Source organism: Thunnus albacares, chromosome 23 (assembly GCF_914725855.1).
Source record: "Thunnus albacares chromosome 23, fThuAlb1.1, whole genome shotgun sequence".
Classification (NCBI taxonomy): Eukaryota; Metazoa; Chordata; class Actinopteri; order Scombriformes; family Scombridae; genus Thunnus; species Thunnus albacares.
Window position 1 is genome coordinate 20,682,546 of NC_058128.1, and position 22,099 is coordinate 20,704,644.

General features: G+C 40.8%; 2 protein-coding genes and 1 long non-coding RNA gene across 15 annotated transcripts in view; all 3 read right to left on the bottom strand.

Annotated features, from left to right (window-relative positions):
• Window positions 1–414: 414 nt before the first annotated feature.
• Window positions 415–6,337, bottom strand: LOC122975211 (zinc finger protein 2 homolog). Its single transcript, XM_044343525.1, has 7 exons — window positions 6,030–6,337; window positions 4,472–4,674; window positions 4,259–4,351; window positions 3,988–4,083; window positions 3,709–3,819; window positions 3,218–3,341; window positions 415–1,977 (listed from the first exon to the last, which is right to left on the bottom strand). Exons 1-7 carry the CDS (start codon window positions 6,070–6,072, stop codon window positions 491–493), a joined length of 2,157 nt encoding a protein of 718 aa, XP_044199460.1. The 5' UTR covers window positions 6,073–6,337; the 3' UTR covers window positions 415–490.
• Window positions 6,338–6,857: 520 nt separating this feature from the next.
• On the bottom strand, window positions 6,858–9,048 carry LOC122975212. Its single transcript, XR_006400596.1, has 2 exons — window positions 8,764–9,048; window positions 6,858–7,836 (listed from the first exon to the last, which is right to left on the bottom strand). It is a non-coding gene; the product is annotated as an uncharacterized LOC122975212 (long non-coding RNA).
• Window positions 9,049–13,513: 4,465 nt separating this feature from the next.
• Window positions 13,514–22,099, bottom strand: part of nav3 (neuron navigator 3) — a 420,345-nt gene continuing 411,759 nt past the window's right edge. For all 13 annotated transcript variants that reach the window (XM_044342743.1, XM_044342742.1, XM_044342741.1 and 10 more), the window contains 10 exons: window positions 20,699–20,796; window positions 20,510–20,605; window positions 19,401–19,569; window positions 18,890–19,125; window positions 18,058–18,212; window positions 17,824–17,895; window positions 16,991–17,187; window positions 16,417–16,535; window positions 15,512–15,715; window positions 13,514–14,097 (listed from right to left, as the gene is read on the bottom strand). In XM_044342743.1, coding sequence (XP_044198678.1) covers window positions 13,978–14,097; window positions 15,512–15,715; window positions 16,417–16,535; window positions 16,991–17,187; window positions 17,824–17,895; window positions 18,058–18,212; window positions 18,890–19,125; window positions 19,401–19,569; window positions 20,510–20,605; window positions 20,699–20,796 — 1,466 coding nt within the window. In that variant the 3' untranslated portion in view covers window positions 13,514–13,977. The remainder of the gene's footprint in view (window positions 14,098–15,511; window positions 15,716–16,416; window positions 16,536–16,990; window positions 17,188–17,823; window positions 17,896–18,057; window positions 18,213–18,889; window positions 19,126–19,400; window positions 19,570–20,509; window positions 20,606–20,698; window positions 20,797–22,099) is intronic.

The following is a 22,099-nucleotide window of genomic DNA, read 5'->3' on the forward strand; positions in this document are numbered from 1 at the left end:
GACAACATCTAGCTCTTCTCCCTATGGGGGTTGAATACACCTATTGTAAGTTACTTTGGAAAACAGCATCTGTTAAATAAATGTCATGTATCTGTCTGTCTGACTCATATTTGGATTATATTCATCAGTTAACACCCAAAATACTTTACATTTCCATGTTAAGAAAACCAAACAACTATATTTTTCCAAACATGATTTCCATATAACAGAGCATGACCACACATCAGAAAATGCCTGGGTGGTTGTCAGTTACTCCTTAGATTTCTAAACAGAGCGTTCATCATTTGAAGGGGACAATATATTGACTTGACAACTGTTTTCACCTAAAAAATATGTAATAAGGTACAATTATATCCTCCTGTATTGTAAGGAAATTCGCAAGCAAGCGTATTTGAAAAAAAAAAAACTCTTAAACTGATTGAACAGTTTTTATTTCTAATGTCAAAGTAACAATTATCTACAAGAAAATACATTATTAGCTTCTGTCAGGTCAAAGACTTAATGACTGAACAACTATGCTCTTCTCCATGTGTGTGCGTAAGTGTCTCTTCAGCCTCGTAGACGTGGAGAAGCTCTTTTTACAAAGCAGGCAGCTGTGCGGCTTCTCCCCGGTATGCGTTCGGATATGCATGTTGAGGTCGGAGGAGCACCTGAACCTCCTCTCACAGTGGGAGCAGGGATAAGGCCTTTCCCCTGTGTGGATCCGTCTGTGGAGAAGGAGCTCACCAGACGTGAGGAATGTCTTCCCGCACTGAGAGCACTGGTGGGGCCGTTCCCCTGTGTGAGTCAGGTTATGCCGGACGAGCGAGGTCGACTTGGCAAACTTCTTTCCACAACGGGTGCATGCAAAGGGACGCTCTCCTGTGTGGGTATTGAGGTGTTCACTTTGAGCACGCTTGGTTTTAAAGCTCTTTGGGCACTGGGGGCAACTGAATGGCCGAAAGTTGCTGTGGCTGCGCTGGTGCCTGACCAGCTCTCCATGTGTGAGGAACGTCTTATCACAAGTGGTGCAGAGGTACGGCCTCTCGCCTGTGTGGATTCTTTCATGTCGCGTAAGGCTCGCCATCTGGGTGAAGCTCTTCTCACAGTAAGAGCACTGGAAAGGTCGCTGGCCATTGTGAGTCAGCAGGTGCCGGTTAAGAATCTGGAGCTGTGTGAAGCTCTTTCTGCACTCTGTACAGGGGTACGGACGCTCCTTGGTGTGGATCTGCTGGTGCTTATTCAGGAGCCACACGTGCGTGAAGCTTTTACCGCACTCACAGGCAAATGGCCGCTCACCGGTGTGTTTCATCTGATGTCTCTTAAGGTCTGACGCTCGGCTGTAGATCTTCTCACACAGGGAGCATTTGTACTGACGCCTCACCACATGCCTCTGCCTGTGCTTCAGCCGCTCCAGGATGCTACTGAAGCTCTCGCCACACTTCTGGCATTTGTACTGACCACTCGCGTTCTCTGATGCATCTTCTGCCGCCACCACCACCTCTGTCGTTATGTCGAGGGGAGGGTCGCAAGTCTGGCCGCAAGTGGTTCGTTCAAAATGCAGCTTTAGCAACCCCATCTGAGTGAAACGTTTGCCGCACTGGGAGCAGAGGAAGGGTCGTTCTCCAGTGTGAATGCGCTGATGTCTGGTTAGATCCCAAGAGTTCTTGAAGCCCTTTTTACATTCCTCGCAGGTGTAGGGGCGCTCACCTGTGTGGGTCCGCTGGTGACGGGTCACGTCTGAGGCACGCGTGAAGGTTTTGCCACACTCTTGGCACATGTGAGGGTCCGGCCGGTCATGGATGGGGAAAGGCTTTGGGAACACCGGGCGCTGGATCGTCTTCTTGGGGGCCACAGCTGTCTCTGTAGCTCTCTGGAGTTTGCTGTACTGCTCAGGATGACTGTGCTCAATGTGCTGCAGCAGGTAGGACTCCTGCATGTGGAAGAATGGACACTCAGAGCAGGCAAAGACCTGAGTGGACATCTCCACAGTGGTACCTACGCAGAATAAAGAAAAAAATACGATTGATGATTGTTGTTTCCCTTCAATATGAGAACTGTTTGTTGCCTTTAAATTTAAAGCCACTTTCACCTGTAACATTTCTGGGTTCAAATACGTGGTTGAGGTTGTGGTTTCTGATGCTCACATCTAGGTTCCCTTTATGCCTTCTGCTGACTAGTATGACCACAATAAGTTGGCTGAATATGAAGACACACATTTGCACTATAATTATCAGGTCATTTTTGTAAGGATGGCCAACAACACTAGAACACGGGGGGAAAAAAACACAAGAGCAAAAATGTCTTCTTCTATTTCGGTTGCCAAAGAACAAAACAGGGACAGTCTTGTGTCTCTGCTGAGTCTCCGCTGGTTAAACCATGTTCTGTATCGTCCTGCTGCTCACCATCATCACCCACACTGAGTTTTAATACATCCAAACATACAAATTAGAGTATTAAACAGTATTTGATTTCAGTTTCCTATTAACTAGGCAAACAGTATTTCCTACACTGCTACACTGAGACATTTATCAAACCACTATTTCAAGATTTCAAAGTCGTTTGACAAAATAAACAGAAATACTGGTGAATGGCAACAGCTGTACTGTGTGATTAGCTTAACTGTCTGGGCAGGCTGAAGACGTCATTTTCCAAAAGCTACATCTTCACTCTCTACACTGTAAAACAACTGCAGCATTTTCACATTCATCCACTCTTGAGAATGTTTTCGAAAGTGTACGTTTTAAAGTGAGAACACTGTACAAAGTGTGAACAAAGGGACACAACTGAGAGAAAAAGAAATGTTTTTGAATTTTGCTGGCTTGGAGTGGATATACTCTGGGAAACATTTTGTCTGAAACCTCATTGCCATTTCCAGAATGTTATTTACATGTAGCAGTTCTTTTCTGATTGCAGTTAAGGAGAAGATGAATTCAGTAGCACTCTGGTGGTGACAGACACCACTGCAATGTCATTGACCATTCTCACCCATCTGGCAAAGCTTTGCAAATATCAAACATATTGGATTCAGATAGGAATCCCGAGAGACCACAGGGCCATCCTCACAGCAGTTTAGTGATGCAAAATGTCTATTCCAAACATTTAACTTCAACCACCACATTAAGAGATGGACAATATGTTATAAAGTTAGATTCTGGCTCTTATTTTATCTATATTTTGCTCACATACTGTTGATTTTGAAGCTTTAACTCTTCAACATGACCAACATCCGGTTTACCTTGGGTGCCAAGGTGCTCAAGGCATTTGTGGTGTTGCAGGAGAGATCTCAGGTCATCAGGACTGGAGAGCGCTTGCAAGCAGTCCGTTAGTACAGAGGGGGCAGAGGTCAGCCACGAAACAGCCTGTTTATGAACAAAAGCAAACCAGTCAGCATGAATGATGATATATGGTCCAAAGTGTGATCATACAGTCTGTTAAGAGAGTGAACAAAATAAAGTGTATTTGACTTTCACAGTTGGGACTTTTATAATCAGTGAATGATTAAAAAAACCAAACACATCCACTCATCCACCACCGCTCTTACTTATTGCATATTTCTACACTTGCCTGTTTAACTTCACTATAACCCTTCTATATTGAACAGACATAGCAAGATGAACTCTCAACTAAAATCATTTTAGTTAAAAAGTTTGCATCTCAGCCCACCAGAGTCTCCAAATATACATCCTTGAACTTATATTCCGTAGCAGCTGTGATGTGTTGTCCTACCTGACCCAGGTCTGGTACTGGCAGGAGTTTCTCCAGTTTGGAAAGAAACTCCCAAACAAGGAGCTGCATGTCTGTGTCATAGCTGATACCGTATTCTGTTGGAAAAACCTCCTGAGCAGGACAAAGGGTAACAGTTACTCAAAGTCCAATTGTAAGGGGTCATAATTCCCCAAAAACAAAAGAAAAAAAAAAGAAAAAAAAAAAAAAAAACACAACAAAAACTGAATGCATGAATAATTCTCTCATTAGCCAGTTGGGCTACATGTGAAGCTGCCTTGCCTGGTAAAAATGCTCCCTCTCTGCTGGGTCTTTCAGGAGCGTTTGGACAAGTTCCAGGAAAATTGCCTCCTCTGCATCCACCTCTGCATCTCCACTCTGGAAGAAACTATCATTGTTACTGGGACCATCTTAAACAATGCCCCATCAGACCAGTAATTACAAGGGGAAGGCCACTGTTCTGTACATGTGACAATGACAGAAACATGTTGTAAGTTTTTTTTTTTTTTGGTGAACTGTAATGAGACAATGGTGAAAACACGCTCTCACTTACTCCTGTGTATCCTGGTGGGCGGATTCGTTCTAGGTGAGGCTGTATAGACGAAACGTTGGCTGTTTCCTCATTTCTGCACAACTCAAGAATGATCTGGAGAGAAATGTTTGGTAAAGACAAATTGCAAGATGCTCTAAAATGTAGAAATGTGTCACATGTGGATGACAGTGTTAATTTTTGTAACCTGATTTTATCTGAAACACACTGACTCACTTTGGCTCTCAGTCGCAGCAGCAGTTTGCCCCGTTGCTTTGGACTGAGCAGGTCTGGAACTGTTGCTGTCACCAGCGTCACAAACTCATCCAGCTTTTCATAATCAAGAACATCTCTCCGCTGAGCCACTTGCCACAACGCTGCAGAAAGCAGCCGCAGAGGAGGAATCAGCAGCCTTAATGATGTCAATGGCAGGAATATATCTGTTCAAATAGACATGAGGTGGACAGGGTCATTACTGTATGCCTTTCTGAAGTGTCTTCTTGACACAGCATTTACAGGCCAGTGTACCATAATTATTTATCTTTGTTCTATAGCAAACACACAAATTAGTGGAGCCTGGCTCCAATGTCTGTACATTTGCCAATAACCATTCACAAGTGCTGAGGGTCTGGTGTGACTATTTAGAACAGTAGATTAAAGATCCTCTTTCAGACATGTTTTAATATATATATAAAATACTCTACATTGAATAATAATTTCTCTCTGATGTGCTTTATCCTCAAAAAGTTCAATGATCTTGTTAAAATCCATACAATGTACAACTCCTCCTTCTCTCTTATTAAAAAGTTCAGAATAAATATACAAATATATTTAATTTCAAAAGTTTAACTGCAGGACACAAGATGTCTTCTACTTCACTGAGAAGTCCATTTTCAGTGTTTGTGCACTGGAGGCTTCAAGATTCCACATCATACTTGTGTAAATTGCATACTTGACCATGATTGGCTCCAAACTAGTTTTGATGTCACAAATCATGCTTGTAGGCCCGCCCCTTAAAATAAGATTTTCAATGATCACAGAGAAACTTTAAACTTTCAGCAGATAAATGTGAAAACAAACTGCACATACATCATTCTGCACAGTGAAGCTCAAACATCCAACTGTAGGAACAAGAAGGAAAACATATTCTTGAGCAGAGGAGGACTCCTAAGTATCGAAAAAATGAGGGTCTATGAGCAAGTAATTGATTGGCCATTGGGGGAACCTCCTCAATCAAATAAAATAGACCCACCACACTTCCAACAGTGCTCATCAGTAAGTGTGCAGATTAGGAAGCTAAATGAAGAGTAAAAACATGCAAATTACACAACAGGTGACAGGCAGAGCTTGTTGGCTGAAAGCTGTTATATTAAAAAGACTATACAGGCTCCTACTATAGCTGCAACTGACAACACAACATAAACACATTAAAATATGATGCTATCTTGTGCCAGTGTATTTTAAATGAATGCTGAAAACTGTAGTGAGGATTTCCACCACCTCTCCTCACAGTTTTGTGTTTAGCTTGATGTTTTCTACTCGTTGTTCAAACCCCTTAATGTGTCATATTGCAACAGGACAAAGACATAAACCCTCTCTGTGGCACATCATGAGCTCATTTTTTATAGAGCAAATCAGCAAACCAGGCAAAATGCGCCGTTAAAACTTTTATCAAGCACAGCTAACAACAAAACTGTAAGAAACCAAACGCTATCACCGCAAGCTAAAGGCACTATGCGAGTAGGTTAGCTCACTGTTAGCTGTGACACTTGTTCGACAGTGTAGAAAAACGGACCTGTGTTTTCCAACTGACATGAACTGGCAGTCGTTTCCATCATGAAGACGATGTGAAGTCACTTTTAGGTCACTAACTTTAGCAACACACTAGCATAAGGTGGAAAGTCAGATTTCAGTTTCCTAGGATGGTGACGGAAGACCCGCCCTATTCTGCCTCTGATTGGCTTATCCTGGAATTCTTACCCTAACCCCAACCAATCTTACTCCTCGTGCCTAAATTTTACCAACCCAACCAACGAAGATAACGAGTACTGGCCAATGAGAGGCAGAGTACAGCGGGTCATGACCTCGCCATCCTAGAAAAGAATAATGTCTCCCGGTGGAAAGCCATTTGTTGTTACTTCCCAATAAAGCGGAAATACGTATGGTAACTTGCTTTCAAAATAAAAGTATGGGTTTCAAAAATACATATCTAAATGGCACCAACTGATAAATACAGGAGAGGTTCAACATTTCAGTCCAGTTACTAAATGAAATACACTAACTAGTTGTAAACTTACTTTAGGATATGAAACAATACAGTGCAGAAATAACTTTACAAGGCAAAGTTACACAGCATTCATAAAATAGACAGATTTTATGAATGCTGTGTAACTGCTGTGATGAGCAAATTCACAACTTTATCCCACACACTGTAAATCCATTTATATTTTCCTACCGAGTCAGACTGAACACAATCAAGACTTTGCGGGAACATAGTATTTTCTGACTCTGAAAAACTAAGACTAATGTTGTACTAAGTTATAATAACAGACATAATAGAGACAGATAGAGATTTGACATGTGTGTAAATGAAGACTGCCAAACCACAAACAAATAGTAACCATTTAGAAGGTAGGCAAAACACTTTATTTGCAGTATTTTTCATGTGCAAACTCACAAAGTTTTAGTGTGCTGACATCAGACTCCAGACCACGTCACATTCTTCTTCATAGGGTTGAAGTAAAGTCTTGTTTCTCTGGTGTCTTCACTCTCCACTGACCCACTCAAATGATCAAATGGCTTCAATATGATAAAACACTCAAACCTGCTCTGCTGGGTAACACTTACAATGACAACACTTGAAGGACCAGTGTGTAGGATTTAGTGGCATCCAGTGATGAGGTTGCAGATTACAATCAACTCTATACCCCTCCCCCTCCCCTTCCCCTTCCAAGTGTGTAGGAGAACCTACAGTGGCCACAAACTTGCGAAAAATGCAACAGGCCATTCTTAGAGCGTTTGGTTCGTCTGTTTTGGGCTACTATAGAGACATGTGGTGACACATAGCTGGCTCCGTGGAAGAGGACTTACTCCCAATGTAGATATAAAGGGCTCATTCTCAGGTAACGAAAACACAACAGTTCTTATTTTCAGTGATTATGCACTAATTAAAAAATACTTACGAGTATAATATTCAATTTCTGCCAATAGATGCCCCTATATCTTACACACTGGTCCTTTAAAATAGTTTCTTAGTGACATTAGGTACAAAATCCTGATGGCAACGTTGTCACTTTTCAATGATACAATTAATTACTTGAAAATGTTCCTCTTCCACATGGCAACAAGATGAATCCATCCATGTAGAAACACAGCAGCAGCTGGCAACAGGTCACCATGAGGAGTTCTGTTGTTCAAATCTTTGATATGAAAGCAGGACGCCAGTGTATAAGACTTGCAGTCACATGGTCTGAGTCCTGGAAACTTGGGATGAGACATCCAATAAAGCTGCGTTAAATTCAGCCGAAGCTGGGTTAGCGTTCCTGACAGCTGGGCAGGACCAGCACTCCATGTCTTCTCGCTCCAGAGTCCAGAGGACAAACCTTTAACACAAACAATCATATTTCAGACGAAGCAAAACGCAAGACGATCAATTTAGAGAAAAAGGTTGTTGCCTGGTTTAAGTGTAAGGTGTATCAAAGTGCGGTCAGTGGTTATAAGGGCTCACTCAATGCATTCAAAGAAAGCAGTTTATACAAATGTCAGCACCCATATTACTGATATATACTGTAAAAACACACTATGACTACAAAAAGTATTCACCTCAGCCCTCCTTGGAAGTGTTTATAATTTATGTACAGTCACTGTTTGGTCAATTTCCTGATAAAAACCCATCATGAAGACAAAGAAACACTCCAAACTAATCTGCAACAAGGTCTTTAAAAAGTCCCAATCAGGCAAACGCTGCATAAAAATGTCCAAGGCACTGAATAGGAGTGTGCATTATGACACTATTTATCATGAGACGATATAAATGATCAACTGTTAGAGATTTTGCTCTACTGTTTATCTGTAGTTGATATCCACATCTCTGTATGAGCAGTGGTGGAAGTATTAAGCTCTGACCATTTCATTCTATGATTTATTCTCATTTCATCTTCCCCCTGTTTGATACGTTTTGCAGTTCATGAATTAGCTTGTAAATGACTGAACAGCGTCATCTACAGACATTATGCCACTTTTAACGTGGACCGGAAATTTCCAATCAGAAGCTGTGAGGCGTCGTCAGGATGTCAAATATTTGAACAGGTGAACTCAGAGAACAGGCGACACTAGTTAGTGGTTAGGATGTGTCATTAATGGATAAAAGCTTCCATATATAGTAAAGTTCTATTGCTGACACACAGAAAACTGACATATTAAACTCTCTAACATCTATCATATGGCGGTAACAAGACGTGCTCATTAGTTTAGCATCTTCCGTAGCCGCCTTCTGAGTTACAAGACGTTAGTTAGCAGAAACTTCTCACCTTTTACGGGACCAGGAGATAAATGACGAGAAAAAACGCAATGTCAAAGACAACGAACACCCAAAAGTCAAACCAATATGAGTGTTTCGGTAAAGAAACTTGAGTTCCTTTAGATTTGAACATTTTAAGATCTTCTTGTTTAGACTCCGTCACGGGAGTTGCAGCAGGTCCCATGATTGCTGTGTCCGGAAGTGATGACGAAACGACGACGTCTTCTTCTTCTTCTTCTTCTTGAGGTTTATTGACAAACAACGAATTGCTGCATTATTGCCACCAACTGGTATGGAGTATGGATCAAAATGTCTAGTATTTACAATATTGATTAAAAAAAAAACCTCATATCCTCTCATCAAGTCAGGTAGTCTAAGACACTGAAATAGGATTCGTTAACACTCATTTCTTGAGGTATTTTGTTGAATATCTATTAGATCAAAGTGTACTTTTATTTTTCTGAGGTTTTGAATCAGATGTCCTCTTTCTGCCTCATATTTCTGACAGTAACATTAACATGTTCTACTGTTTCTTCATGAGGAAATTTCAAGTAAAATCACCTGACACTTGCTTCATGTTCATGTGTCTTAAAAGCTGTATATTCTTTGTACTTTATTTCCATTGAATACAGGACTTTGGACATTAAACAATACATTTCAGTTTATTTCAGACAATATATGGGTTGTTAATATTCTTTCATTGGGTTTGCATTTAAATAAATACTAGATGTCAGAAAGACATCACAAAAAGCCAGGTGGCCTTTGGGATCTAGCAGTCAGTGTCTATATATGACTACACACGACAAAGTTACCCCATCTCTTACTGTACTGCAGGTAAACTTAGCTATTTTTCTACAGAAACATGACTAATTTAGCTCACATTTGAGATACAGTATTACATGTTTGCTTCTGTTGACAGTCCTATAATTCAGTAGTTTGAGCTTCATTTTGAAAGATCAAGCTCCAGATTCAGTGAGAAGCAAGTTTTTCTGCTGATACTGAAGAATCAAATGTCATCAGCAGCACATAAACTGGCTAAACAGAGTGAATTTAAAACATTTAAAACTCACTTTGGCAGAAATATCACTTGGGACCATCTCTATTGCACTCAGATATGTTCAGTGTCATGTTTACTTAAACTCTTCTAGATATTAAACATTTAAGACTTGATTTGTCATTAAATTGTTTTTGGGGTTTTCTCAAAGTACAAGAACACTAACATTTTGACTCTCTATTTTCACTACTATTTTTAAATAGATTTTTTTCTTACAAAGTTACACACTTCTGGTTTTCAATAGATCTTGTATACTGTGACTCAAGCTGCTTTTAATTCTCCTTATAAAGCAACAGTACTTTAAATTGAGAAAACTTCCAAAAAATACATCCGTCCTCAAGATGGCCACAGAGCACAAAAACATTACAAAAGGACAAAGACAAAAACTCAGCATGTTGTTTGCTTGTGTGACACCAAATACCATTTATTAGGGCTTTACAAAGACTACAAAATCCTCCAGATGAGTTAAATCACTGTCTCTGTCTATTTACATGATATGTTACATACAAATGTACAAAATATAAAACATTTAAGGACAAATGTTTCACCCAAAAAGAAGAAAACTTTCTCTCAAACCAGAGTAAATGCTATGGTTTTCAACTGAGATGTAACTGCAGGTGTACGTGGAAAAATTACCAGTTGATCATCAACACTATGGTGTACACTGTTAACGGTGTCAAAGTTCTGCTAGCTCGGGAACTAATGGCCTACAGCAGGAGTGTAGTGTAGCTGAGAGGGTGAAACGGGGTGTGTTTGCGCTCTGAATTGTGGGAGATCTAAGCTCAGGTTTGATACATGGGTATAAGTCTGTAACCATGGTGACTACCCCCTTAGCATGCAACCACACACCCTTGCAGACAGAAAGCTGGCCAAGTTGGCCAGAAATATGTGCAAACCATCAGAAGCTTGGCTGCAGAGACACGTGTGAAGCCGAACACAGGTAGGATTGTAGAGGATAGGATTGTCCTGAGGTTGTGACAACGTGACGTCTTGGTCTCTGATGGGCTTTGACTGACCAGTAGCACCTGTTGGTTGTGGGTAAATGTATACAGTACGGTGTCAGGTCAGCTTCGGTGCCTCTGGCAAGCCTAACGTGGCGTTAAGTTTGGGTTTAAATGTCCAGAGAAGAAGTGCTTCTAAGGAATAACTGGCATTCCTAAGGACGGAGAGGATCCAGAGAGTATTATGGCAGAATGGGAGAATACTGGAAAAGTGCCTATTTTTTGTTCTGTGATTTTAGTGAGTTAAAAAACTGTTTCTTACTGTACACCGTATGCCTCCTGCATAGGCAAAACATCCAATCACCACAAGACACACACCTGTTTCTGACAGCGTGTTGAGTTTTTGCATTTCTTTTTTTTTTTTCTCTCTGTCTTCAAAGTACAATAATTTACTCAGCGGGTTAAGCATATTGTAACATCAACAGGGCAGAATGCATCTTTGATTCACTGTGCAAGACTTAAGTATTTACAACCCACCCCGACCTCAAGTGTGCAAAACCAACCCACTCGTTAAACAAAGAGAGGACAATCAAAATTCAAAATGGCTTCCGTCCAATACACGCATACATAAAGGTAAAGGTCTCTTCTCAATGCATCCCCTTTAAAAAAACTCAAAACATGCTCGTCAGGCTAGAAAACCCAAACAGTTTGGTTGTGCTCCTGTCAGTTCAAGTGAGCCCAGCTCAACTGGGCGAAAAAACTAAAACTAAAAAATACCCCACCCCTTTTTAAATGTTTGTACAATATTGGTCAGTTTTAAATTCAAATACAGCATCAACTCTTGTGTACTTTTAACTGTCAGAAACAAGAAAGGGCGGTTTGGAGGAAGAGGGAGCGACGACAAACAGAACAGGCTGTTTTTCCAACTGCAAGCAGCGTCTTTGACATAGCAGGAAGCAGGTCATCATCATCATCATCATCCAACGTTAACATCTCTTCTCACTATAGCCAATGGGAGCAGGGGATGCCTCCCGAACTTTTGCACATTTAAGGCAGTGAGAAAGCACCAGTATCATTGTTCCCTGGTAATGTGTACTTAAAAATACTTTAGGTTCTTTTTTGGTACCTTATGGATGCCAGATGGGTGCGGATGCTGACTTTCTAATGAGTGCTAGAAAGTCCTGTAAGCTTGCATCATTCAATTTATTATTACTGATATTTTGTTAATTGATCAAACAGTGTCAAGGTTGTCTTTTCTGTCAGTGTCTGAATTTCCTCGCTACAGGAAACTCTACTGAAATTGTTCTCCATGCAGGTTAAAGCAAAATGCTGAAGTAATCAGGCAACTTGCAACATTTGCAAAGCTAAAGGGTGGCAACAAGCTTCAAGGGAATTCCAAGAACAACTTAATCTAAGTTTATAACCATGGTCAGCTGTAAAGTCTGTGTGTGTGTGTGTGTGTGTGTGTGTGTATGTGTGTGCACATTTGGCAGTAAATCAAAGGGAAACATTGGCACTTGTCCATTTTCTTCACAGTAGCAATGTGGCTAGATGACACACAGACAATGCGCTTTCGTTGTGCTTGTTGTTGGCATACAGGGCAGCGAGGAGCGGCTTGGCAGTGCCTGACACTGAGGAGGTTCAGGGCGGGAGACCAGCACCACAAGGCTCAACTGAGGGGCAGGAGGGGTGTGTGCTGTGTGTGTGTGTGTGTGTGTGTCTGTCTCAGTTTGCTATGAAAATGTAATTCTTTAGTGATCCCAGTTAGGCTGTAGAGGTTTTGCAAATGTGTCAACCGCGTCTGGTGCCGTCATGGAGGTGCAGCATTGTCTGCAGACAATTTATGCTCAGAAAAAGTACAGACACCCAAAAAAGGTGATATAGATATACAGTAGATACAGAGACAAAAAAGGTGTCCTTTAGCCCTGGACTCTACTTTAGAACAGTAACTTGTGAGGAGCAGTTTAGTTAACCAGAACAAACAGCTGTTTTTTTTTTAACTTTATCAGACATTATTAAAACACAGAATCAATCAGATGGATCTGCAATGAATCTCATTTGTATGTAAGGAAACAATCAGCTGTTCAGAGCAACTCTTTTAAGAGTTAAGAGCCTCCAATATGGCCACCAGAGAGCACTACATCACCTAAAACATTCTACAGCAGTGGTTCTCATCCATAAGTAACACAATGACAGAATGTGTGACTATCTCGGTCATGTGTTTCATACACTTTCTCTAATAAAACATCTAAAAGCAAAAATCTTATCAGATGAGGGACCCTGGGACAAAATCTTATCAAATGAGGGTCTGTGGTCTAATTTGTGTCAGTTTAGGGGTCCTTGATGTGAAAAAGTTTGAGAACCACTGTTCTACAGTATTCTCCTCTTACTTGCCTCCCTCAGTGGGGGAGGGGGAGGGGTCAGAGGTGGTAGAGATACGGTGCCTTGCTCAAGGACACTTTGGCAGGCTGGATTGTTGGTCACGTGGGGGCTTGAACCAATTAAAGCCTCTGATTAAAGGAGTGTCTCCTCCTGCTGCCTGTGTATAAGTGCATTTGTGTACATGAGTATATGTGTGTCTGTGAGAAGCACCTCTGTAAACAAGGAAAGACATAAACAACAGAACCTGCCCCCCTATTGTAAACATCTGAAGATATAACTGGGATTGAACAAAAAAAAATCCAGTTTTGTCAAACCCTCTGCTTTCTCTCGTTTCTCTGACACTTTGGAGATTGACGCCCAAAGTTAGAAATAATAGAGTGAACTGTAGCTCATCATGGCTGAGCACAAATATGATTTACTCCTTACAAGTCAACTTCAGAGAGACTACTGTCCCTTATCAGACACGCCCAGCCTACACATATATGAAAAGTTGTATCCTAAAATGTTATACACCAATTAAAAATGAGCTAATTTCACTATTTCAGGTCTGTAAAATATAAATGAGCTAACTTGTATGATTGTTTATCATTTGACCACTGAAGATGCTTGATGGCTACTGCCCTTTAAAACATATGATAATTTGATTTAATATTGCACCATTGTTATGTAAAAATATGTGGGGGTTTTTTCAAATGGTGGGTATATCATTTTGGATAATAAAACTTTTCATATATCATACATCTGTGCGCTATAGGGGTGTCTGGTAATGAAGGAGGTCCAAAGGTTCCCGTGGTCCAGGGGTCCAGGGATTCCAAGGATCCGATGTCTCCCAGCAAAGCTCTTGGTCTCATAGCGCCGACTCCAGCGAGGAGTCCAGCTGGTCGTCATGGTGACTGGTGCTGTCGCTGTCGCAGCTCTGTGTGCTGGAGTAGTTAGCAGCCTCCTGCAGCCTTAGGAGCATGTTCATCTGCAAACGCAACAGAAAAGACATGTAAGCATGAGGACTAGTTAAGTTGTTAAGGAGGCGATCTCTTTCCTTGGTGTAAAACTGAGTGAAAATTGTAGTATGTTGCATTTTTGTATGTGGTTTGCTTAGACTGGAAAAACTTCACATCCTCAGGCTTGTTCAAGTGAAACACGTGAGAGGTTTAGAGGGAGAAAAAACACTTTAATTGAACTTCTCACAACTCAGACGCTGCCAAAAAGGTTGTAAACCACTGGTTGAGGCTAATGTCATACAATTAAAACTAAAACATTAGCCTCATGTGTGATGATGTCTGTACTCTTTAGTGTAATTTCCTTTTTCTAAGGAAGAACTAATGTTCAGCTTTTAAAGTATGAGGAAGTGCCGTAGCTCTTCCTCTGAACTTAAATCCTGTTTGCACAGAAAGAAAAGCCATGGGGAGCAGACCGACCAGACCATCATACTTAAAAACACCTAAGTCTAATGACTCACAAACTTTGTTTTTTATATTTTACATGTGATAAAATACACTTTGAAAACATTGCTGTAAATCACCACAATAAAACTGCAAACTTCTCATCTCTGCAACAGAGCTAATGGTCTAAATAATGCAGAAGTGCTGCTGCAATCTGGCACATTGCTTCAAGTGTTCCTACAATGAGCCTTGGCACACCTGCACTAAAACTGGTCGCACCTGGGGACACACACGCACACGCACACGCACACACACACACACAAACACACACACACACACTTGCTAAATCAAGCCAGTCATTTTTGGATGACTACCCTTTAATTCCTCCTGGGCTGCAATAACCCAACAAATGGAAATTAATTCTCTCTCTCTATTCTGCCTCACTTTGCCTCATTCTCTCTCTACCCTCCCTGAGTAGTTCATCCTCCACTCTGTGTATTTGTGTGTGTGTGGCAAGATTATGTTTAGGAGCTTGTTCCACCTCGCTACTTTCTTCTTCTACCTACTGCTTTCCTAATTTGTTGCATTTTTCACTTGGCGAAAGCCGACGTAACACACGAGAAGTTTCTATGGAAACCAGCAACCTTGAATTGAGTAACTATGAAAATTGCATGACATATATAGATACATATTTGAATGACTCAATTAAAACATTCAGCTCAGGTGTTCACATGTGGAGGTCAGGTATTGATCTTTAAATCATGTTCTTTCCTGTTGATGTTTTTTGAGTATTTGTGTAATCATCTGCTTGAACATGCACTCCTCATATTCTTCCTCTGCTGATTCATTTCTTGCATTGGGGCTATTTTAATGAATTGGTTTAAATTCCATTTTGTTTTTAAAAATCTTTTATCCACTTTTGTCGCATCTTTCCTAGTCTTAAATGCTCTAAATACACAAATATCATCTCTGTAATTTCTATGTGTTTTACGTCTTCCTTACCAGTGGGTCTCCCTCTGTGTCACTCTGAGACACCTGCTTGGATGAAGCTCCCTCCTTGGACGAGCTGTAGCCGTCGTATCCCACGTCCTCCGGCCTCAGCTGGAGCAGCGATTGGCCGTCCTGCTGCAGTGAGGCGGCGTTCCACGGATACGTGTCGTTCACCCACTTGGATGGATCCTCCCACGCAGCTCTTTTGCCGTACAGCTGCAGGAGTGTCAAAAAGGAAGAAGACACGAGTAAAGAAGAAACCCTACGTAAGTGCCTTTACGTATAGGGAGACATTTAAGGTTGAAAGATTTCTCTTCATTTTCATGGAAACCTGTTTGTTTGTCAGAGAATGTGTCCGGCGGCTTTCTGAATCGAATTCTGATGATCTAATCTAGTTTTAATCACATACTGTATGTGCATCTTGTGACTTGCAGTGAGTCGTGTGCGGTGAAATAAAAATCAGAGGGTGTGGTGATTATCATTATCTTCTCAGTTTCATTACTTGTCTCATAATATTTAAACACCTGTGACAGACACAGTGGTGCATGGCAAGAATGTCTAAGTGAAAGGAGAGCAGAGTGCCAACCAACTATAGTAGTTTTTCACCTGAAGGTGGCCTTTTATACTTAAGAGATTCATAAAGTTTTGTTTTAGATTATGTTACATTGACATGCTACATTTCTGCTATTATTTAAAAATTTGAAAAATCTACAATAAGTCATTTCAAGATTTATGTTCCTTCTCTCTCACAGTGATACTGTACACACAGTATATTTATTGATTGAACAGTAGAGATTTAACACCATGTTTTGCCTTTTTTTTTATTAATCATGGTGAAATGGATTATCGATTCAATTAAAACTTGTGATTACTTTGGCTGGTGATCTAGAAATTCAATTTAAGGCTGTGTCACTTACCTGAAGTCCTTCCCTGACAGCCTCCAGCAGGTAGGGCACCAAGGAGTAGTTCCACAGGTCAGTGAACCAAACCCGGGAGCCTTCTACATCCATGGGACAGGACAGGAAGAGGCGAGGGCCTGTAGGGATGAAGAGCCCAGATGATGAGTGTTTGGTGGATGGAAGATGGATGGTAGACTTTAAGCATCAGACACTCACTTAGACTTTTAATTAAAGGAACATTCAATGACTCTGAATGTTTTATTCACTAATATTCAAAGACTAATAGACAGTGGCTACACCACACAGGTTGCAGTATTGGATGTACAGAACAGAATTTAGAGAGTGTGTGTGTGTGTGTGTGTGTATGTGTGTGTGGACCAGGTATTCCTCATTTTGTGGGCACGCCTCCCGCCTTATGGGGACAAAAAGCAAGTCCTCTTAGTGTAAATCATTCATTTTAGGGTGAAGACTTGGTTTAAAGTTTAGGTTTATGTTAAGGTTAGGGCAAGTCTCCAGGAAATGGATGTAAATCAATGTACTGTCCTCTGAAGTGATGGAAACATGACTGTGTGTGTGTGTGTGTGTGACTGACCTATGGTGACATCAGATGAGCTGTGTGCCTCCAGGAAGCTGTTGAGGTGCTGCCAGGTCTTGGGGATCCAGTCAATGATCTTAATCAGGTCATTGCTGCGCATGTTCTTATTGATCTCCGTCTCTATCAGCTTCCGCCGCAGGAAACGACCCAGGAAACCTTTGACCGGTTCGGTGTGGTTGGTGCACAGCACCCACCTACGACAGGACAGATGATCAATGGTGTAACTAAAGCAGCAGGAGCTAATAAAACAACTCACCGTTCCATCAGATTTCTCATCACAGCAGCTCATATTACACATGATGTGACTTGTGCCATTTCAGTATAAAGAGTTTTTGGCTTATTTCACTTCACTATGATGATTCACATTAAATTAATGTCTGGCCCATGATAAGCTTTCACTAATGACTTTGTATTTGCCAAATCATCAGCTAGTCAAACAAGCCAAGCAGAAATGATCCTCACTTATTGTCTATTCATTTTCATTTAACAAGGCTAATTATCCAAGAGATGTAATTACAGCACTCCCTCTGGAAAAAAGGCTTTTGGTTTATAATCTGTGAGATATTACATGCAGGCAGAGAGCTAAAATCAAACACATTATCATACAGGTGAGATGATGCAAAGCAAATAAAACTAAATGTGCTTTCTCTGCGGAACAGATAACATTTGTAAATATTACAAACAATATAATATCATAACATGAAGAGTATTTTAAACTCAGTATGAAGAGTAACTTACAGAAAATAACAATATTTTGAGATAAATTATAAGGGTTCAAAGAGAGACATTCCAATATAAGTCAAGGTTGTGGTTAAAGTGTCGTCACAAACCTGAAGTTGTGGTGTAGCTCAAGGTTAGGAGAGGAGGAGACTCCCTGGTTCATGGTCCCGATAACGTAAGGGCTAATGAAGACAAAGACGACAAGATCAATGAGTACTCAGTCACATCATTTACTTTTAGTCTAATGCATTTCTGCCCCAGTTCTAAGTACTAGTCATCAATAGTAAGAATAAACTTCCAAATGCGAGTACTAATTTGCCAGCTTGGAAGAGAGGAAGACTCACCATTTGTGGTACTTGCAGTTGAGGAAGCCGTTGAATATGTCACTGAGGGAGCCAATATGGTGGAGGTTGTCCAGGATGACCACAGTGGGGAGCTCTGTGTCCGTCTCCTCTGAGTTACACTGTTCTGCCAGGTTAGACAGGTACTGACGCAGGTCCTGGACAAGGAAGCATTAACAGGTTATAATGTGGATGATTTGGATGCGACATTTTAAGCGTAAAGGGTTTTAAATGTAAGTTTGATAAATAATATATGATCTGAGACCCTACTACTTTTTTATGTTTAACTCCAATTATTAAAATTGAAGCTAAAAGCAAATGAAAAAGCAGCTATTGGCGATGCATCTCACATGCTGGGGCCCTAATGCCAGTATATTTTTCCTCATGCTCAAGGATGATCAAAAACATCAGAGGCAAATCTGAGGTTGTAGAGTCAGTCCCTCAGAATCAACGCCTTTTTTCTAGAGCTGCAATTTTGTACTGAACACTGCACAGCTGAAGAGGGAGAGAGCCCAGTCTCTACACACACAGTAGCAGAAAACAGACCAAAATGCAACCTGCTATCTTTGAAGATCTCTAAATATCTGCATGTGATATACATAAATCTGTACGGTAGAATGTGATGCAAGACTGGTTTTCCCTTCATTTGTCACAAGGAAAGAAAGAGAAATGGCTATGTCCAGCTACATGCATACGTCATGAGAAGTAGATGAGGCAGGCTGAGTAAGAGTGAACATATCAAACTGTAGAATGAAAGCAAATCTCTCCCACACTGCAATGAAAATCCTGCCAATGTTTGAATTCCTGTTCAGCGACATTAAACATCTCTTCCTACCTTGCTGGAATTCTGGTCCACGTTGAAGCTGGCCAGGTTGTGCTCAGTCACCTTCTGCCCCATTTGGGTAATGATGAACTCGGCCAGCTTGGCGGCCATGAAGGACTTGCCGGTGCCGCTGGGTCCTGAGAGGATGATACGACGGTGCTCCATCAACAGGTTGAGGTACCGCTGGATGATGGGCTTTGGAATGAGCGTGTCAAACACCAGGCTGTCTATACTGTTCTCCTTCAAGCCTAGGAAGATGTAGGAAGGGGTTTAAGAAGAGCACGACAAGAAAGGACAGAATGAAAATCAAATGTAAAAATTAAAATGTGAATATTTCAAATTAGATGGTCAAATGAGGTTTAGGGTCAGACCAGTTAGTGTCCTTACAGATAAGCAATAAACCACTCACTATATATACACACTCATATATTCCCCTTGTCCCAGACACTTTCCTTGAAAATCTAAACCAGGTTTCTACATCAGCTCTAATCCTGAAATAGAAACTGTGTCCTTGCTACCATACCTTTGAGGTTGACCTTGATGACGTTGTTGTCGCCTACCAGGTAGCCGCATGGCAACAGCTCAGGCACTTCAGAGGCGTGGGAGCGAACCACCTCGCCCATCTTGTAGCAGACTATGCTGTCTGAGCTCAGACCCAGGCTGGTCAAGGGGTCCACCCGAAACACATACTCCTGCAGGTGCGGGAGGGAGGGGTTATACTTAGATATAAGCTGTGATTCTATTTTGTTGTCCAACATACATTTAAATTGACTGTGGATGGAGGAGTGATGCAGCTTTGCACACTGTTAGAGTGACACTGTACCAACAAAGTAGCTGAATATGGTGCAAAACTGAAATGCTCTGTTCTTGTTTTACAATTTCAGAACTGGTAGGTTTATAATACCCTTAAGTTTAACTTCAGAATACTCTGTGTGGTTAATTTTAAAGAGGAAAAAAGATGCCCTCATTCATGGGTAGGGAGTGACTTACAAAATACAATGCAAGGACTCAAGTGGATAGTTAGGCCTTTAATAAATATTTTTTACAGTTTTGTGGCTGTATGCATGCAGCATTTGTAATAAGAGTGCATGCATTGCTCCTATTTTTTCATATTTTTCATCTTTAAAAAAATCTGTTGTAGCAGACAAGACAAATCTGAAGCATGAACACATGTCAAATCATCTACAGCACATAGAGATTTGCTGGATAAGACTGCTGATTATTCAGTTGTTATGTGGGCACAAAATGCTACACCATTTGCAAAATGACTCATAACTGATTAACCGGTCACCTATCACGCCATCTTGCATGTTTGATGCTTGTACTCACGATTCAACTACCATAACATATTTGGACATTTCTCATGGCAGACGTTTTAAGTAGTTAAACACAGATGTAGTAAAACATTAACAGTTCCATTCTATTTAGATGAGCCAGTTCCACAGCCGTGGTGTTGTACATGCTGGCTCACTCGCATGGCTTATTGACAAACCTAAATGGAACGGAGCCATTGTTAATGTTAATGGTTGCACCTGTGATGTTCCTGCTAAGACAAGTCAAAACATCTACTGTGGAAAAAATCTGTTTTGTGCCTAAATGACTGACCTGCACCTACAACCATAGTCTGTTTACCTTGAAGAGGCGTCGGATGACCCCATCCAGGACGTCCCACTTGGTTTTCCCACTCACACCTATAGAGCCAATCAGGTACTGCTGGCTTTGTGTACCCTGAAGAGTAGTAAAATCAATCAAAATACAGGAGTCAGGATAAATAAGATTACTGTGGAAGAAGACAAAATAATGTGAAATTCATCCACTAACCTTAGTGGTATTTGGCCCGCTGTTGATGGTAACCACTATTCGCACACTCCGGCCTTCTTTGCGCAGATTGCCCTCGTAGCTATCATCTAGCAGAATATCTAAAAACAGAAACAAAACCAACTTTAATCATTCAGAGACTTGATTCATTATAAACAAACTCTCACTCTGCCTGCTGGCAAATAATCATAGCTGGAAATGGACAAACAGTCCACAGTAAAAGACAGCTAATGGTTTTCTTTCATGTGATAATTACCTCCACATTTAATCAATGTTCTCATACAGAGCGAGTGAGTGCACAGAACGATAATGTAAGAATAACTGTGTGAGGAAATGAAAGAGCCTTCAGTATGAAGAGAGACAGAACTTTTAGACATAGAAAAAAAGTAAAGATGGGAAATCATTCAACAGCAAGAGATTCATTTGAGGTATTTGGTGAAGAGTTGAATGTTCAGTCATTCATGCTATCATGGGATAAAATCTCTACGTAATCAAAAGATGTCTGATATTAGCTCAGAAATCTCCCCAAAACAAATACCTTGGTGGTTACTGCAAAGTGAGGAGTGCAGTTATTGCTTTTAGGAATCAGGCAAAAGAACCACCCAAAGCCTCCTATTGGATGTTTACTAGCAAGAAATATTGCTCAATTAAAAACAAAAAATATCAATAAAGAAGTTATAAAAAAAATATCAGATTTTCCAGCACTGAAAAGGGCTTGGGTCAGGGATCTAAGATGTGATATAACAAATGATGAATGGAATGAGGTCTGGAGAACAGCTTGGTCTATCTCCACGAATGTCTCACTGAAACTAACTCAGCTCAGAACATTACACTGGTATCACTGGACTTCCAGTAGGTTTTGGAGGGTGGGGTTAATGCCAGACAGCACTTGCTGGAGCCGCTTGTCTAATAAAGGGTCATGTCTTCATATGTTATGGGAATCAAAAAGTTTTGGATTGAAGTTTTCCAGAAAATCTGTGCTGTGACAAAAGTTTGTATTCAGCCTGATCCCGTACTCCGTACGTTCTATCAAGACTGCCTGATCATCAACATTATAAGTGTCTGTCTGTAGCTTTTGCTGTTGCCAAAACATTGATTTTTTTGTAAATGGAGAGACAGCAGTGGTCCACACATTCAAGACTGGACTGATGCACTATTGAAAATAGCCAAACTTGAAAAAGTAATTTACATGAATACAGGCTCTGTAGATAAGTGTAACTCCATATGGTCACCCTGCTTAGCAACCATGTCCTGAAGACTACAGATGGAATAGTTACTAAATTAATGTGATGCATTTTAATAAAACATGTAGTTAGACTAATGCACATCTATCCACTTGCTACAGTAAGGCAGTCATTTTATGACCTGCAGAGACTATTTATTGTCTTTTCCTAAATTAATTAG